The 18,470-nt window shown below is 42.1% G+C and overlaps 3 protein-coding genes across 4 annotated transcripts; all 3 read right to left on the reverse strand.

The window, feature by feature from the left end:
• Positions 1-732: 732 nt before the first annotated feature.
• On the reverse strand, positions 733-3,645 carry dtymk (deoxythymidylate kinase (thymidylate kinase)). Its single transcript, XM_054602276.1, has 5 exons — positions 3,382-3,645; positions 3,164-3,272; positions 1,240-1,330; positions 944-1,141; positions 733-851 (listed from the first exon to the last, which is right to left on the reverse strand). Exons 1-5 carry the CDS (start codon positions 3,509-3,511, stop codon positions 735-737), a joined length of 645 nt encoding a protein of 214 aa, XP_054458251.1. The 5' UTR covers positions 3,512-3,645; the 3' UTR covers positions 733-734.
• A 582-nt stretch (positions 3,646-4,227) lies between these two features.
• Positions 4,228-9,141, reverse strand: agxta (alanine--glyoxylate and serine--pyruvate aminotransferase a). Its single transcript, XM_054602319.1, has 11 exons — positions 8,793-9,141; positions 7,414-7,606; positions 6,883-6,947; positions 6,702-6,802; positions 6,542-6,612; positions 6,331-6,415; positions 6,160-6,258; positions 5,984-6,053; positions 5,458-5,553; positions 5,226-5,354; positions 4,228-5,106 (listed from the first exon to the last, which is right to left on the reverse strand). Exons 1-11 carry the CDS (start codon positions 8,949-8,951, stop codon positions 4,999-5,001), a joined length of 1,176 nt encoding a protein of 391 aa, XP_054458294.1. The 5' UTR covers positions 8,952-9,141; the 3' UTR covers positions 4,228-4,998.
• Positions 9,142-10,481: 1,340 nt separating this feature from the next.
• On the reverse strand, positions 10,482-14,913 carry zgc:103559 (Allantoinase, mitochondrial). 2 transcript variants are annotated; one of them, XM_054602672.1, is made up of 11 exons: positions 14,638-14,913; positions 14,340-14,491; positions 13,916-14,030; positions 13,667-13,813; positions 13,532-13,577; positions 13,193-13,286; positions 12,889-13,075; positions 12,211-12,349; positions 11,024-11,196; positions 10,900-10,932; positions 10,482-10,813 (listed from the first exon to the last, which is right to left on the reverse strand). In XM_054602672.1, the coding sequence occupies exons 1-11, from the start codon at positions 14,773-14,775 to the stop codon at positions 10,664-10,666; spliced, it is 1,374 nt and encodes a 457-aa protein (XP_054458647.1). In that variant the 5' UTR covers positions 14,776-14,913; the 3' UTR covers positions 10,482-10,663. The 2 variants fall into 2 exon arrangements, with proteins under 2 accessions (XP_054458647.1, XP_054458648.1); XM_054602673.1 differs by having other exon boundaries at positions 14,643-14,780.
• Positions 14,914-18,470: the final 3,557 nt, after the last annotated feature.

Below are 18,470 nucleotides of genomic sequence, written 5' to 3' on the forward strand. Positions count from 1 at the left end.
GAGAGATTCTCTGTATCAGAAGCCTGAAAGGGATGAACATTAACTGGAGACCTCTTGAGCCAGTCCAGCTCCAATGGCGTAGTCAGTGTGTGTTTGCGTGCGTGCGTGCGTGTCACACAGCGTTCTTCTCAACAGCCTCTTGACTGCTCTCTGTATCCAAACATGGAGACCGCCCCTGGTGGAAGCCGTAGCAGGAGCTCAGGATAAATTCTGTATGCACATCGTCACATCACGCGCGTTTCCATTCGAGTCTTAACACTTTAAATGTTTATTCTGAAGTGATACGGTGCCTTTCCCTGACTCCAGAAGTTAAAATTGCCATAACAGTTTTATGTTGTATAGAAACCCCAATGGCTTAAACGCAGTTTTGTCACTAACAACTAAAGTCTGGATCGGCCTGCAATGAAACCAAATTACGGCAAATCTGCAAAAAGTTGCATTAATTGTTCATGCAAAGAATCCTTGCCAAGTTTAAAAAAAAAAAAAAAAAAAAAAAAAACATACGATTATTTATTTAATCAGCACAGCATATAGACAAGTGAAAGAACAATACACATGTAAGATGATTAAAAACAAATAAAGGCAGAATCTGGTATTTGAAAGTGGTACGTCTCTCTTCAATTTCCAGACGGAAAAAGAAGTTGTATTAGCATTTCTCTTCCGCTTTCAAATAAAAGAGGGGTGACTATTTAGTTTATACGCCAACAGACCTTCCTGATCTCAAACCAGCAGTTTCAGGTTTGCTTCCACAGCTCTCCGAGTGGCAGGTTCTCAGCTGCGTTGACAGTGTTGAGGCTGTGGGTGGTGATGTTCTTGTGCACATCCTCAATGCTCTGAGAGGCGTCGATCACCTGCAGCAAACAATTTAGATCACAAGACCTTTATATCTATTGATTTAAAATCGACACCCCAGATTAAATGAGTAATCTGATCAGCCTCATACCTGCCAGTTGACAGAGGGCTCCTTCATCAGCTGTTCAAACCTCTGTTGAACAGCTCTTTGGAAAACACTGGTCTCGTATCTCTCCTCTCCAAACTGTCCCCTGAGAGCAGCCTCAGCCGGACTGAGCTGCAGGAATATAACAAGGTCCGGCTTTGGCAGTCCCACGTCGGGTTTCATGCACCAGTCCAGACAGAAACCCTGAAGGAGGAGAGGGAACGTGTTCAAACTATCTGTGCTCACACAAATCCTGCTGTCTGATGGGTGCCGAGATTAAAAAAGGCTGAGATAAGACTCACCTGCTTCGCACTGGTGAAAGCAACTCCAGAGAAGGCGTACCGATCCACAACCAGAGTGATGCCCTGCTCCAGCTTCTTCCTCATTTGAGGCCTGCGGTCACAATTGTTTTAGTGTGCTGCATGCGAGTTATAATGTTCACGGGCAAGAGGACACTTGTTAAGACTAATGACAAAAGAATTAGCAATGCATTTTTAAAAGGATAAAGCTAGCTGTATTTTTGTAATCGCAAAACAAATCTCATGAAAAGACCGAAATGGACAATGTTAGTCTTTCTCTCAATACACTGTGTGCACAATTATTAGGCAAGTTGTATTTTTGAGGACTCATTTTATTATTGAACAACTACAGTGCTCTCGGTCAATCCAAAATGTTAATAAACCTCAAACCTGAATATTTAATAAAGTAAAAGTGAGGTTTTGGCTTTCTTAGGAGAATATCTATGTGTGCACAATTATTGGGCAACTATTAGTGTGCACAATTATTATGCAACCAAATTAAAAGCAACCACAGCCTCCCAGACACTGTTCAGAGAGGTGTACTGTTTTCCTTCACCGTAAATCTCCCATTTAAGAAGGGCCCACAAGTTCTCAATTGGGTTTAGGTCAGGTGAGGAAGGGGGCCATGTCATTATTCTTTCATCTTTAAGGCCTTTACTGGCTAGCCACGCAGTGGAGTACGTCAATGCATGCGATGGAGCATTGTCCTGCATAAAAATCATGGTCTTCTTGAAAGATGCAGACTTCTTCCTGTACCACTGCTTGAAGAAAGTGTCTTCTAAAAACTGGCAGTAGGTTTGGGAGTTTATTTTGAGTCCAACTTCAACCCGAAAAGGTCCAACTAGCTCATCTTTTATAATACCAGCCAATACCAGTACCCCACCTCCACCTTGCTGGCGTCTGAGTCGAAGTGGAGCTCTGTGCCCGTTACTGATCCAGCCACGGGCCCATCCATCTGGTCCGTCAAGAGTCACTCATCTCATCAGTCCATAAAACCTTTGAAAAATCTGTCTTCAGATATTTCTTAGCCCAGTCTTGACGTTTCAACTTATGTGTCTTGTTCAGTGGTGGTCGGGTTTCAGCCTTCCTTACCAGCACTGAACACCTTGTACTTCTGGGCACTCCAGGTAGGTTGCAGTTCTGGAATATGACAGCACTGGAGGATAATGGGTTCCTGGTAGCTTCACGTTTGATTCTTCTCAAATCTCTGGCAGTAAATTTGTGTCTTTTTTTCCTCGACACGTTTCTTGCGACCCTGTTGACTATTTGCAACAAAACGTTTGATTCAATGTACTAGCACTAGAGTATTTACATTTTGTGAGACTTCCCCCCCCCCCCTTTTACTAGTATTTTCATACCAAAGTAGGCAGTAGTATGATTCTGTGACATATGGCTACAATATTTAAAAAGGGTCAGTTCACCCATCAACCCTCACCATATGTAGATTTGTTTATAGTTTTTTACCCAATACAATATGGCATGAATGGAGTTTGGTAAAGGTGCTCACGGCATTGCTAAAAACAAACTGTAGAGTGTCTGTCCAGAAAAGAAAAAAAGGAGTAGTACTTGTTGGTCTTACAAATATTCCGCCATTCAGGACAGTGTTTCTATAAAGACAAGGGGCTTGACAGGTCACTTTCAATGCTTTTGTTAGTACTCTAAAGTCTATTAACCTGTACAAACAGAGTCTTTAGTTAACAAAACTAAACTGACTTTAGTGAACTGACCCTTTAAAGTTGTGCGGACAGCTCTAAGTGTCATTCTTCACATTCTTTATCTATATTTTGTAGACCTTTTTACAGCCAACATGTTCAGACTAGTCATAGCAGTAAAAGCAGCAGTTGGCTATTTCAGTGTCGCATGACCTCAGCTAAATGGACCGCAGTCCTCATTAATGTCATCAAAGGGTAAGTTAAGGTGAACTCACACCAGCTCCCAGCGGTTTGCGGAGAACAGCAGGTGCACCGTGTGGTCCTCCAAATCACTCTTCTTCTCCAGGTAGGCGCTTATCAGCTGTCCGATCGTCGTGGTCCTGTCTGACCCCGAGAACCCACACGACGGCACGTTGTATTAACGTCACACAGCAAAGGAAACCCAGAACGATGCGAACATTAAGCCCTACGTTAAAACAATAGCATGCCTCACCGGGGAACCTCATCATCTCTGCGGGTCGGCCGCTCTGCTGCAGCGCCTGAACCAGCCTCTTGCACTGGGTCGTTTTCCCGGCCTTGTCCACTCCCTCCAGCACAATGAGAGCTCCCCTCTTACAGGCCATCACTGCCGGCTGTTTATCAGCGAGGTGCTGCAGTGGATGAACGAGCTTCTTGGCAAAAGCTTAGCAATCTTCTTTGTCACCATTTACCCGCGTTTTACTGAGGAAAAATGTCAGGAAGTAGAACCGGAAGTGCGTCGTCGCACTTCCGGTTCTACTTGTTGTTTTTTAAACAACTTTATTGAAATAAAAGAAAAAAGGAATGACAGACACACTAACGCACATAGAAACTTTAAAATGATAATGTTAGAACTTGTTATATACAGTCTGTGGTAAGAACGTATGTTGGGAATGTTATGAAAAAAATTACTAATAAGAAAAATAATTACACTAATTTTTATATAAATTGTTACCTTTTATAAGATTGGTTCTCAAATTCCATTTTAATTGTTGAACTATTTTGATATGATATTTAATAAATCCACAATGCACAGGCATTAAGGTGCTGAATTTACAAAAAGGACCAGCCGGTATTGACTGCGGTCAACTCAGCAGACACTTACATTTTAGTGCACCTATATATATATATATATATATATATATATATATATATGTGTGTGTGTGTGTGTGTGTATATTTATCTCAAATAAGATAAAAAGCATCTCTGAACACACTTACTGAAAATCAAACATTTCTATTGTTTAAAGATTTTCGAAAGTTAAATTACACATTTGAACAGTGAATTAGTTACATTTATGAACATTTAAGGTGCTATAAAAATAGAACCAACCCTTTGTACACACAGACAAAGATGGAAGTTTAGCAAAGGAACAAATGTAAAAAAATATCAACATAGCACATACTTTTTGTGGAATACTTATTCACACAGACAGCAAATCCATCCAGTATTCTTTACTTTTGCAAACGTGGCTGAGTCCATCTGTAGGCACTGGATATGAAACCAGCGGGAGCAGCTGTCACACTGAATCTGAAAAAGGGTAAATTAACCGCCTTTACTTGATAGAAGTAAAGGCGAACAAAGTTACATGCTGTTTAGTCATTTTAAAAGTTGCTCCTCAAAAGCAGGCTTTATCCAAGTTTCAGAGCGTTAATATGCTCTCACCAAATGTTCCATTGCTGTTTTCATCTAAGCATAGGAACACTTTAAGTTTTACAATTTGAATCAATCAGAGAACTTGCATGTAGATGGTTTTCTGTAAGAATGATGAAAGACGCCCACAATGAGGAAACCCATGTAAAATAGATAGGAAAGAGGGCAGACTATGGTCTGTCTATTATCCATGTAACTTTAGTAATTGAATAATATCATGTCCAATTATTTGTTACCGCCAGTTTGTATTAGACTGAAAGACAAAAACAATAGAGATCACAGACTGCCGCCAACAAAAGGTACTAAGGCATTTTGCAGACAAGTCCCCTATTCTCATTCAAGTAGTGATTGAGCCACACAAGACAACTACTGAGGATAATGGTTTATTTATTACACAGTCTCTTCCTTAATCATCTTTACAGCATCCAACAGTAACATGTTACACTTTGCTCTTGTGGCAGTGTTTCAGAGCATCCTTCAGTGCTGCCAGCACCATGTCTACATTGGGTTTGCTGCTGTTACATCCCATCAGTCCAACACGCAGCACCTAAGAAGACAAAAAAAACACAACTGGGATTGATCTACACAGGGCTTAGGTGACTTGGAAGGCATAGTAAAGTACAAACAAAACATTAGGAAAAGTATTTTTATGTATTTTTATCTTACCAAGCCAACTGATGGTCCGAGCCCTCCGGAAATCTCTAAATTATGTGTTTTCATGATGTAGGCTGTGATCTCTTTCCAGTCGTAACCATGAGGGGCAACAATAGTGGTAACCGTGGGGAGCCTAGCTTTCTGTTACAACCATTTAAGGCAGAATTAGTACATTTCTTTCCCTTTTATAATTCTTTGTAGATTATATAATAAAATGAAATGGAAGTTGAAACTTGAAACTCACTTTTTCTTTGACAAAGAGTTTGAGTCCCATGCTCTCTAAACCGGCGTGGAAATACTCTGCCACTTTTTGATGTCTTTCACATGAATTTTCCAAGCCCTTAGAATAACAGAACATGGCATAAAAACAGACAGACAAAATATTATAGAACAGCTAACGTTTTAATAACTCATATTTTTTTGTTTTATACACATTAATGTTCAGGGTTTAATAGACAATGCCATGCTAGCATCTCTGCGAGGCTGTTCTTCTTAGCCACAGCAGGGCTTAGAGCTAAATGCTAATGCTAACGTGCTAACATTATGTAATGTTTACCATGTTCACCGCCTTATTTTGGCATGCTCTTGCTATGCTTTTACAGACTCCATTTCAAGGCAACATCTAGCTAGCTGTTCTGACTATTTATAATTGGCACATGTGGAAAGGTATAATTGTGTCACTGTACAACCTGCACAGTTGCTATCTGTAAAGAACTGTGAAAGATCCGACGGATACAAAAACCCAAATATTTAATTCTAACATGTCCCACCTCTTCAACAAGGACAGCCAGACTCTCCCTCAGGGAGTAAAAAGCCGTGACTGGACCCGTGTGGTGATATCTATAGAGCGGAAATGGAAAAGACAGAGCAATTTTCAGAAATTGTGCATGTGCACGTATGACAACAATATTTTCAATTTCAACAGGGGAAAAAAAAGACGTCTTACACCCTTGACGGCTTGCCATCACATCCCCAGTAGTTTGCAAGCCAACTCAAATCCAAGAAGAACGACACAGGCTTTGTCTTGCGGTTGAATATCTTCTGGCTGTGGACAGATAAAACCTTAAAATACACGTTACATATACTTTAAACTATTACTCATTTGTACATTTCTCACCATGCTCTTTCACTGAAGGAGATGGGCGCTGTACCCGGAGGAGCATTCAAAACCTTTTGGGAGCCTGTGTATAGGATGTCTATCCCTGAAAATACAAACATCCATAACAAAAATCTATATTCGTGTCACTAAAATAGATAATAACACAGTAAAGGGTTTCATCAGCCACTCCCAATAGACTGGGAACATCTAGAATGATTTAATACTAAACCTTGCTGGTCCATGCGCAGAGGGGCCCCTCCAATTGACGCCACAGAGTCGACGAGAAACAAGCAGTTATACCTGTAGGCACAAATCGTAACATGGCTATAATCTGCCCTCATTATCATTACAGATGTGAAGATGACAGAGGCGTGAGCGCTGCATCTTACTTATGGCACAGCTGTCCAATGCCATCTAAAGGATGCAAGACTCCTGTAGAAGATTCTCCATGTGCGAGGAAGAACAGCGTTGGTCTGTGTTTTGATAAGGCCTGTGATGAGATAACAGTATGATCACACAGGCTGAATTTATTTGAGTAAAGTGATAACTGGAGAATCAAAGTTATGATACCTGCTCAATTTCAGCATTAGTGAAGCAACCACCAGGGGCAGCCACAATGGTATTTACTCTGGCACCTGTTGGGTTAACACACGTGTTATTATGTGGTGGAATCACTTGAGCTCCACGAGCTCCACCATTGCACTTGGTAACATGTTCCTTCATTATGATGAACATGGGCACTGTAGTTTATTTTCTATCAATCCCACAAAGAGTACATCATACTCCTGCTGTAAATCCTAGATGCTAAATGTGTATTAATCCACTGCTGAAAATAGTCCCCAACAAATGCACTGTTTACTCCTGTTCAGGTGCTGTTTGCTGAAAACAACAGTGGCCAGCTGTTTAAGTAGAAAATAGCTGGGCCTTTTTTAAACTAAACTAAGTATTTGGGATCTGTTTTTTAGGATTTACATCTTCAGATTGAACCAAAAAACAGGACAGGAAAGACTGAACATATAGAGAGGCACGCTAATGCAATGTCATTTTAGTTTTTTGCATGGAACTTCTTGACAGAAAAATATAGATCACCAGCAGCCTTACCTATCCTCTCAGCCATGTCTGCTGCTCGCTCTCCCCATATCCCGTTGACTGCAGCCAGTACGCTCTCCCCGGGCTCCACCGTGTTGAAGATGGCACACTCCATAGCAGTGTGGCCAGTGCCGCTCACAGCTAAAGTCATGTTGTTCTGAGTCTGGAACAAGTACTGGATCCCACTTTTGATGTCACTCATTATCTGTGGCATATATTGGACAAACAGTGGTGAAAAAGGTAGTTTGAATAGAAAATATATTTTCTCTTTAATTATTTCTTGTTGCTTACAATGAGTGGCAGACTGAGAGAGGTCCTAACACAGAGGCATGACAATTGCCACAAAGTCAAGTGTGACTATTGGCTGGTTTCCTTGGTAATAATAATAATAAACTGAAAACATATTGGTGTTGAATTGATGCTGGGACAAAACAAAACACTTAGACATGTCAACCCCAGCTTTTGGACATTCTGGTGGGCATTTTTCACTTATTCTTTTTCTTTTATGGACCACACCGATTAAACTGGAAAACTGCCAAATTAAAAAAATATATAAGCTGCAGCTGTGTCTTTCTCTCTCTCACACACACAGACACACGCACACACACACACACACACACACACACACACACACACACACACACACACACACACACACACACACACACACACACACACACACACACGCACACACACGTGTGTCTATACTTGTGGAACCCTTATTGACATAATGCAATCGCTTGCATAACCTAACCTTAACCTTTATTATCACAACTAAATGCCTGACACCAACCCTGTCCTTAACCCTAACCTAATATATATCATCATCAAAGTCTTAACCTTTGAAAAGCAGCCAAATGTCCTCACTACGATGGTGTAAAACTGAAATTGGTCCTAACAAAGATGGCATGCACACATGCACTGTTTTTTTTCAAGAAAGACTTTTAATCAAAATGAGATAGCTTGGCTGCAGTAAAACAATTTCCATTGTTGAGAGACTTACTTGAATGGTTTACTTGAGTAAAAGTAGCAATAGCACAGTGTAGAAATACTCTGCTAAAAGTAAAAGTCCTGCATTAAAAATATGCCTAAGCAAAGATTTGTATTGTCAGCAAAGTGTAATTACAGTATAAAAGTCTATAAATCTATAAAAAAATATATATAAATGCCTCATATTTCATTGGTTGATTATTTGTTTTGTATGTACAAAGATATAGAGTATAAATGCATAAAGCATAAAATGGAAATACTCAAGTAAAGTACAGTAACATTAAGACTTTACTTAACTACTGTCCATGAGAAAAGGCACTTAGTTACTTCACACCAGTGTATGATAGATGCTACATTTTTCTAGGCTGCATCATGTACGTTAAACCCACCCCCCCAGTTACCTCGAATATCTCTGGATGCATGTGTCCAATGACAGGATTGGCCCCGGCCTCCAAAATCCGCGGAGGGACGTTGGAAGGTCCCGGTCCAAACATGTGGCGATAAGGAACCACCAAAGGTTTCTCCAGGCGTTTTGGTGGAGGTATGGAGAGGGACGACATGTTTCCCAGCAAGCTTGACAGGTGCAAACCACAAAAAGCTGCGGAAGGAGGTAAAAGTAAAGCCTGAGCTGATCACACACCCCTCTAACTGACCAGTTAGGCCTCGGGTCACAGGTCTGTCAGAACATTCTCTGCTTTTATCTCTGGCTTCTTCTGTCAACACTTGTTGCCTTCTGTGCACAATGAGCTCAGGTAGCTGGATACACTTTAAAGATAGGGAAGTCACCCAACATGTCCTCAAATGTTAATCATTGGCCACAGACTCTCCAGAGCATCAGGCTTCACTATTACGCTGCAGTGCTTTTGCCCTAGTAAACAGGATGGCATGTGCCTGACTTCTTTTCCACAAACTTACAAGTGCTCCTGTTAGCCTTCATTTTAAATCAGTTAATTTTAGGTTCTTTACAGTTTGTAAGAATCATAAATTTCACTTATAAATATTTGAAGCTCGAACAATGTTGAAAGGTCTGCAGAGGTCTAGTAAAAGTAAACAGATTTAAGGTTATGAACAGAATTCCATTTTTATCATCTTCACCAGGAGATTATGTATTTACTCTTGAGTGTGTGCGTGTGTAGGTATTTCAGTGTCTGTCCGCAGCTAATCTCAAATACTACCCCTCACCCTAATATTTTTTATGCTCTTTTATGACTGTATGCACACTTTTTTTATGTTTTGACTGTTTTATACTGTCATTGATTGCAGACTCCTTACTATTCATAACCATCTGATAAAGGCCGCAAGTCATCAACAGCTGCTTTGATTTTGGATTTGTTTTTCACTACGGGTAAGGAATCGTTCCTCTCTTGATTGTGTTTGGCTGACAGAGCTAAAAGCTAATGGGGCAAATACAGCTAACAGCGCTATCGGCTAACAGAACCAAACATACTCGGTACTGACGGTTTCTTTTCAGATGAAGCGTTAACCAGTCAACCTGAAGCTTTGTGGAGTGAACTGAGGGCATTTTTCTAGTTGCAATAGTTAATTTGATACAACATATTGGCAGAATTCTCACTTTTATTGATAATAGAAAAAAAGGAGAAGAAATAAGGCAAATGTCATCAGTTGAGCAGCAAAATATTCAAAGCAAAAGTATTCAGAAGAGGATTTAAGTAAATAAGTAGTGCCAGTATAATGCCTTAGTTTGATCCACATGCACTGTACGTACAAGGACAATGTGAATGTCATATGGATCACCATGGGATTAAGAGCATGTAATGTATACACGCACGAACATTTTGAGTTGCACTGTGAACTCCACTAAAAGCTTTTATTCAGATTCAGAAAACAAATTGTGTTCTCTGTGTGATTTGGATGAAGTAGAGAGTGAGTCCTATTTTCTTTGGTATTGTACACACTATGATGATTTAAGATGTCAAAATTTAGATTTAGTTTCAAAAAATGTGGTGACAAATCCCCAGAATATTCGGGTAATCAAACAATGGAATTCTGTTTAATAATTTGGGTGTGCTTAGTTTGTCTCATAGACCTAAAAAATAAGGCACGTTTAATTTTTTTTTTTTTAAATTTTATTTATTACAAATGCAGATTGTGCAAATTGTGATGTCCAAATGTTTAGACAGGGATAGGGGGACAAAAAGCAAGTATAGGTTATGAAAGAGATGACGAAACAACATGGTGTGCTCTTACAGATCCAGACAACACAATGTCTACTGATATGTTGAGGTTTATTTCAGCTTGTTGTTATTGTGCTTCACAGTTGGGCTTGACTTTTCCTCTGAGGGATGAGGAGGTGCTTCCCCAGAGGCTCGGGGCAGAAGGAGCCCTCTCTGTACACCAGCTGCCCCCTGACTATGGTAGCACACACCACTCCTCGCAGTGTGACGCCGAGGTAAGGAGTTAGCTGTGGCACACATACACACGTAATCATAAGCTTATTCACATTAAAAACATGCTCCTTACATCATTTGTTCAATTAATGTGGCTTACCTTGTTTTTATGATGTATGCTTGCTTCTTTTATCTGTGAAGCATGACAAAAAAATAAAAAATGAATACAATTTCATTAAACAGCTCTTCTCCGTCCTCAATATGTAAGCAGATTTAATACTGACCTCAAATTCTCTCTCTGGGTCCCATACGACCAAGTCGGCATCATAGCCGGGGGCCAGGCTGCCCTTCTGGTTGTCAAGGCTACTCAGCTGGGCTGTTTGCCGGCTGAGGAGTCTCACCACATCAGACAGCTGAAAGCCTCTCTTACTGGCTGAACTCCAGAACAGAGGCAAACCTGAGAATGGTTAAAAACATGGGTGAATTGTGTAGACAACCCATTATATTATTGGGTTTTTCTGTTGCATTTGTGAATAATTTCAAAGTAATCATTGTGGATGGGACTCTTCCTGGTGTTAGACTTTGACCACATTCACTGTGTATGAACAGTAAATGATTGCTCTAGCACTCAGCTCTTGTTTACTTCCCTTTGAACTTCGCCCGATTTGGGTGATTGTCAGATGGATCATGGGTGGGAGGAGACATTGAGGGAGGGAGCAGCTAAACCACTCAAGAGGAAAATTTGCATATTATTTCCCTGTAATATTGTACAGGCCAGGTTTGATTGGCAAATCTTAGCCAGTGTCTCTTTCAGGCTTCAACAGCAGGGAGGATTTGTTGTGTGGTGACAAATCCTGGAGCTGCTCCATAGACAGGGAATAATGTGAGAAGAACTGACAGGGAATCTTTACTTATGCATGGTGCGTTATCCGATTCACAGCTCAAAGCCTCGTATTCAGATATCAAAACACTCACTTGAATGTAAATTAACAATCGAAATCCGTGCAGTAAGCGGTAGAGAATGTAAGTAACACACAACATCTCTCATATCACTGCCCAGTGAATTAAATCAGCTCTCTGATGAACGATTTGGTGTGTGTTTGACACTGATGAGTTGATGACCTTTGACACAATTTTGAGACAGAGCATAATGATGTCACCTTAAAACTAATATCTCCCAAGGGTATTAGTTTTGGCGGGGAAACAAGCTGTAAAGACAGCACTGACATATTATCGTCTTATAATGTTTTTATAGCAAACACACAGTTTTGGTCTCTAAAGCCAATTTCCCGGTCTACATGGAAACTGTTTCTTCTGCCAAGCTTTAGACATGTTTATCTCTGCTGTAAAGTTGGGTATTTTAAAATGGGGGTCTATGTGGGGATTGATTCACTTTTGAGGCTTTGCATAAGCAGCCGTGCTAGTTTCGAGGGATAAATAAATGTGTGTAATCGTTGTCACTAGTCCGTACCAAATTGTAGAGAAGAAATTCCCCCCCAAGCCTCAGTGAAGTCTCCGTTGTCCAGCTTCTTCAGGTCAGGGGTGCAGGGGGAATGATCCGACACCACCATGTCGATCTGCCCGGCTTTCAGCGCGGACCATAACTGCTCCTGTGGGGATAAAATTGATCATCTGCGAGTAATCATTACATTACATTACATTACAGTCATTTAGCAGACGCTTTTATCCAAAGCGACTTACAGGAAGTGTATTCAAGAGAACTACTAGTCACCAGAGGTCATAAGTGCATCTCCTTTCTTAAACAAGCATCTTAAAGCATAAACCAGAGCAAAAGTATAGTGCAGAGGCAAATTACTACGAAAACAATAGGTGCTACAAACTAATACGAATAGGATAAGTGCAGTAAGCGAATACGAATACAATAAGTGCAGCGAACTGATACGAATACAATAAGTGCAACAACTAATATGAATGCAATAAGTGCTACGAGGAAGGCTCAGGGTAGTACTTCATGAAGAGGTGAGTTTTCAGCCTGCGCCTAAAGATGGGCAGCGACTCTGCTGTCCTGACGTCAGTGGGGAGTTCATTCCACCACTGAGGGGCCAGGACAGAAAAAAGTCCTCAGATCAAAGATCAAAGATTAATAAAGCCCAGTTTTACATTAAGGCTCACTCTGAACGTGGTTTACCTGGTTAACAGATCCTCTGATGGGGGGGCAGCACTTGAATTGCGTGGCCCCCGCAGGTATGTTCTCCGCACACAGGCTGAGGTAGTGGTGGGTGGTCTCCACCGTCAGGGGGGCTCCAGCCTGCCGCGCCTCCTGGATCAGCTCCAGTGGCTTAGCAGAGGATAAGTGAACGATATGGCACCGCACCCTGGAGCAGAGAGAGTCAACTCAGTGTGGCATAAATGCTATGATTATAGAAAAAAAACATGCCAACCAGAAGGATCCTCTTTGATATAATGATCATCTGCCGCCATGGTGTTCTTACTGGTACTGGAGGCAGAGCTCTGTGACGATGCGAATTGCCTCTATCTCCATGACATCAGGTCTGGACTGCAGAAAGGTGGAGTACTGACAAGGGTCTAGTGGTGTAGACAGGGGTATGGAGTTTAGATATGATATCAATACTGGGAACCTTAGATCTCAAATGTTGCTGTTTATCGGTCCAAAAAACAAAGTGATAGCATTTTCAGATGTTGTTAGACTATTTCGGCTGAGTGCATTTAAAAAAGATCCCAATCTTGACAAGTTTGTCATTGTGTCACATCCTTAAAGGCGACTGCAACAGATAAAAGGATCTATTTGTGTGCCAGCAAATTATAGTTACCTCCATTCTCCTGTGTTGTCTGCTGAACATCCCTCTCAGCATGAAACTAAAGGGAGACAAGGCAGAAAGTGTTTCAGTGACGTCACAGTTCTTTATTTGGACATGTTATGGAAGGTGCTGCGGGTGGTAATTTACCAGCAGGACACTTCCTGTGCCTTGCAGCTGCTCCATGGCTGTGTGTAGATCCTGGTCCGTCACGTGGGGGAACTCCTCCACCCCGCTGTGGATGAGGAAACACTTAAAGCCAGCCACTCCCGCCTGGATCATAGGCCGAAGCTCCAGCTGTAAAGGAGAAACCCGTCGTTTGCTGTTTGGTCATAATATCAGCGTATTCCGGCTGAGTATGTCTTCGTTTTTATTTGTACCCAAGCTGCTCCACCATACCTGATTGCCAGGAATCACGCCTCCCCAGAAGGCCGTGTCCACGAAACACTTCCCTGTTGCCTCAAGCAGCTTTTCACGAAAATTTCCAGCCGTGGTAGTTGGAGGGATGCTGTTTCTATGGTAATTTAAACCAAAAAAAAGAAAAAACTCACAGCAGGCAACCTCAAATCTAACTGTTGACACATGGCAATGAATGGTAATGTGGGTGAGAAGGATGGCACCTTTTTCATCTCTTATTTTTTTACACCAAAAAACACAAATGTAACTCTCACATGCACTGATATTACCAGGCCTAATAACTCGAGCTACAACCCGTTTAATCCTTGTCCGAGGAGGAAGTTATCTCGCTATCTGTTTACCCTCCACTAGTGGCCTTGTAATGTCAGACAGTAAGGTTCTGATTGATTTTTGGGAGTGTGCTTACAGGGGCATGTCCACAATGGTTGTCACCCCTCCAGCTGCGGCGGCCCTGGTGGCGGTCCAGAAGCCCTCCCAGGAGGCACGGCCTGGTTCGTTCACGTGAACATGGCAATCGACGATACCTGGCATCACCACGCTGTCGCCGACGTCCAACACCTGCCATCACAGTTAGGTTACACACAGGACAAACAACATTGTTTGGGTGCAAATAGACCATTAGGAGTGTTAAATCAATGCTTATGACCTTGTAAACGTACAGGGGGAAGTATCCTAAAAACTGAGACCAATGAGAGCCGGCTTACCTCACCTCCAGAATAGTCGCTATCGGAAATGATTTGATGGATCTTCCCATCCTTTATCACGATCACAGCAGGACAGACTTGGTCACCGAGCAGCACCCTCTTACTCCTCACAGCACCAACCGTTGATCCCAGCTCCATGTCTGTCTTCACTGAGAGTTAATGAGGACAATAGACTCTGCTTCTACACTACAGATGCAAATTTGGCCAGTCAGCGACCTCGAGGAACCACCCCCTCCCTGCTGGTTCAAAGGATAAGCATTTGTTGACTTATCCTGTGTGTGTGACAGGCTGAAGTTCAGATCCAGCCGTGCACGGCGAGGAATAGAAGTACCAAGCAAGAGAGGTGGGCAGGGGTGATATGGCCGCAGAGTGGAGGAAGTGTTCAGAAATGCCAACAAATGGCCTGTTAGGTTCAATCCTGAGCCTCAAGCTTGTGACACTGTGCTACACAGCTTGAGGACAGTGTTGATCCCACATGTGAACAATAGAGATACTGCAAAAATCATAGATTACATCATTGGCATAACATGCAAGTTTACATTAAGAGCAAAATGACCTACTTGCATCTGAATTAATTATTGGAACTCAGCTGCAAAATACTTGTAAACAAGAGTACTGTCATGGCCATGGCCATGTCTCTGGTTATTCCTTGTGTTTCATGTGTTTTCCCTTGCCCTTGTGTCTCCAGCTCCCTGATTACTGCCACGCATACTCACCTGCTCCAAGCCACACACCTGCCTTCAATCTACTCATCAACTCTGCAGTATATCAACCCCGGTCATCCACTCACTCAGGGCCAGATCTCTGCATTTATGTCAGACCTTCCAGCGTTATTCCCCGGACTGATTTCCCGTTGCCGACCCTGCCTACCTGTCTGGACTTACCTGCCTTGCCTGTTCCCCGGTCAACGACTCAGCCTTCTGTCCCCGACCCCGGCCGTTTCTCAATACCAAGTATGGTCAAGTGTGGACTTGCAAACTTGCAAGTTCAGACTTGGATAGTTCGACTCGGGAGGACGCAGTACGTCATTACGTCATTTTGCAATTGGAACAGCAGCAAACTTGATGACGTCACCAACGTCACGACGTCACCAACTCAGCTCGTCGGTCCCGCCTACTCCGGTTATCTTCAGTCATATATATTGACAATAAAACGAAATATGATATAAAACACAACCCTGCCTTTTTTTCGTTTTCATTTAGAAAATATTAAAATATTAATATGTATATGTTTTGTGTTATGTTTATATATATATATATATGAGCATCACCGCCCGGTCTCCTCTCTGGACCTCTCATATCTCTATATATATATATCTATCTATATCTATATATATCTCCTCTCTGGACCTCTCATATCTCTCTCTATATATATATATCTCTCTCTCTGGTCCTCTCATATCTCCGACAAACGTCGGCGCTGTTTTCAAACAGGCTCTATCTTGATAAATTGACCGCATATTTTAAGTCTTAACAACTAAATTCTCGCTTAAAAACATCTTAAAACTAAATTCCGTTACACAACAACAGCAGTATTTAGACAATGATAACTGACACTGTCGTCTCTTGTTTGCTGGTGAAATGCATTCTGGGATACTTGGCTGTCCAAAGTCCACACAAGTCTCCTCCGATGCATCCCCGATATAATGGGCGGAGCAAGGACACTTCCGGGTATTTGGACCGTACTTGGCTGAATGCGAACTTGTGTATTGGAACAGTACTTGGGCCGCTAGATGACGTTTCACAAGTTCAGGAGGACACAAGTACAGAGAAGTTCACTTATTGAGAAACGGCCCCAGTCTCCAGAGCCTCTCGCCCGACCTCCAGAGAGGATCCGCCCGCCTCGAGAGACCCTCGCCCGACCTCCAGAGAGGCCTGGTCGTCTCCATGGCCGACCCCCAGGGAGGCCCCTTCGGCCTGGTCGTCTTCGTGGCCGACCCCCAGGGAGGCCCCGTCGGCCTGGTCGTCTTCGTGGCCGACCCCCAGGGAGGCCCCGTCGGCCTCGTGGCCGACCCCAAGAGAGGCCCTGTCCGCCTTGGTTGTCCTCCTGTTCGCCCCCTCCAGAGGGGTTCTGCCTCTCCGCCTTGCCTCAGCCTTCAAGGATTCTGACTCTACCAAGGTCCAAAACTGAACTTGCCCCCCGCCGGGAAAAAAAAAAGATCTCCCTGATCGAAATATGTGCATTTGTGTGCAACCATGTCAGTGGGCATTAGCGTAAATTATCTGTTATACAGTAACACATGACAATCAGGTTAAATGAGTTAAACAAGTATTATTAGATTTATTTCATATGGGAATTACAATAACATTGAAATTGTAACATACAATTAAGCACAAGGACCAGGTGGACTAAGTTTCGTGTTTGAGGGAAAACACCAATTCAAAAACAGCTGTAAAATCATATATAGTGTGGTGCCCCTGGTACAGAAAACACCCCTCAAGATCCAACAACGCCACCTCCCGCTAAGGGGCAGGAGGAACCCTTAATCTATATCAACGTGTTATGTGACCAAGTCTTCCCCTGAACAGGAATAATTTGCACGAGGCGAATATTTATAAAAATAAGTTGAGCTTTATTACAAATATAAAAATATAAAATGGCAATTTAAAATACCAGCAGCATCGAGGTAAGTAGGCAAAACAATGTAATGATTGGATGGTGAAAATACAAGTTAATTCTCCTCTAGTTAAGAAGGTCAAGTCTGCTTGTGCACACCGCCCTGCTGGAAGACTGCGGGAGACAGAAAAGGGGGATAGCAGGCCTGACACCAATAAAACGCATGCAATACACAAAATATCCACACTAATATACCATGCAGTGTCTGGATTTATTATACACACCATTACAGAGTGCCAGAGAGTGCAGTCCCACCACGCAAAGGAGGCAGTGTGTTATTGCGGACCCGGCCTCGTACAGATCAAGCTGTCGATACAGAAGGGAGAATAACAATCAAAACATGAAATATGAAACAATAGCTTAAAGGCTAAATCATGTCTCACACACACACACAAAATCTACTTTATGCTGCGCTCATTGCAAACAGTGCGACAGTAGGTTTACATACCTGTGTGAATAGGAGAGTCCACCACAACATGTGCGTGCAGCAAGTTCCAGTTGCTCTCTAATGAAATCTTTTATCACCTCCTGACTAACCTTCGGTTATGTGAGTATGTCAAAGGATGGTGCTGCTGCGCCAATCACCCAGATTCCCACAGTAGGCTGGGCCACAAGCACATTTAAGATGGGGCTTTTTTACAGCAGCCGTTATGAAACGTCATTGCAGGGTAAACATAAGCAAAAAAAAAAAAAAAAAAGATCAAATTAATTATGGTTCATTCTAATTAGTGCGTAACGGTCATTCCAGTGAGCCAGCATGCACAAGACCATGCAGGGCCTTGGCTCACACTAATGGATGAGGGCCGTAAATAACTGCTAATTATTAATTAGATTACCCTGTAATGACATGTCGCAGTGGCTGCTGGGAAAAGGGGCCTACACAGGCAGTTGTTGTTCTTCAGAAACAGTTTGCTTTATGATGCTTACTATAAAACTCAGGTATCCTATACTGCCAGGAATTACCAAAAAGTAAGAAACGTATATGACTTATGTTATTTAATTACAGTTGGGAGAATAACTTAAGCCTTCTTCTTATAACCTTTTTTATTATTATGGGCTGTTATGTTATTATGGCTCCTATTATTATTTCATTTATTTTGTTTGTTCGTTTGTTTATTTGATTGTCACTTGTTATTTCATTTTGTTTCTTATGCACTGTCTTGCTGGCTGGTCTGTCGAGAATTCAATAAGTGCAGCGAACTGATACGAATACAGTG

Source organism: Anoplopoma fimbria, chromosome 8 (assembly GCF_027596085.1).
Source record: "Anoplopoma fimbria isolate UVic2021 breed Golden Eagle Sablefish chromosome 8, Afim_UVic_2022, whole genome shotgun sequence".
Classification (NCBI taxonomy): Eukaryota; Metazoa; Chordata; class Actinopteri; order Perciformes; family Anoplopomatidae; genus Anoplopoma; species Anoplopoma fimbria.

What these genes read in the sequence shown, in the direction of transcription:
- agxta (XM_054602319.1), bottom strand. Translation starts at nt 8,951, where the DNA reads ATGTCGTCCCTCTCCATACCTCCACCAAAACGCCTGGAGAAACCTTTG. An exon ending in TGCATCCAGAGATATTCGAG is followed by an intron (nt 7,607 to 8,792) that starts GTAACTGGGGGG and finishes TATATGCCACAG; the next exon opens with ATAATGAGTGACATCAAAAG. An exon ending in TCGGACCATCAGTTGGCTTG is followed by an intron (nt 5,107 to 5,225) that starts GTAAGATAAAAA and finishes TTGTCTTCTTAG; the next exon opens with GTGCTGCGTGTTGGACTGAT.
- dtymk (XM_054602276.1), bottom strand. Translation starts at nt 3,511, where the DNA reads ATGGCCTGTAAGAGGGGAGCTCTCATTGTGCTGGAGGGAGTGGACAAG. An exon ending in AGAGATGATGAGGTTCCCCG is followed by an intron (nt 3,273 to 3,381) that starts GTGAGGCATGCT and finishes TCTCGGGGTCAG; the next exon opens with ACAGGACCACGACGATCGGA. An exon ending in CTTTCACCAGTGCGAAGCAG is followed by an intron (nt 1,142 to 1,239) that starts GTGAGTCTTATC and finishes CTCCTCCTTCAG; the next exon opens with GGTTTCTGTCTGGACTGGTG.
- zgc:103559 (XM_054602672.1), bottom strand. Translation starts at nt 14,775, where the DNA reads ATGGAGCTGGGATCAACGGTTGGTGCTGTGAGGAGTAAGAGGGTGCTG. An exon ending in GCGTGATTCCTGGCAATCAG is followed by an intron (nt 13,814 to 13,915) that starts GTATGGTGGAGC and finishes TCTCCTTTACAG; the next exon opens with CTGGAGCTTCGGCCTATGAT. An exon ending in GCACAGGAAGTGTCCTGCTG is followed by an intron (nt 13,578 to 13,666) that starts GTAAATTACCAC and finishes GTCTCCCTTTAG; the next exon opens with TTTCATGCTGAGAGGGATGT.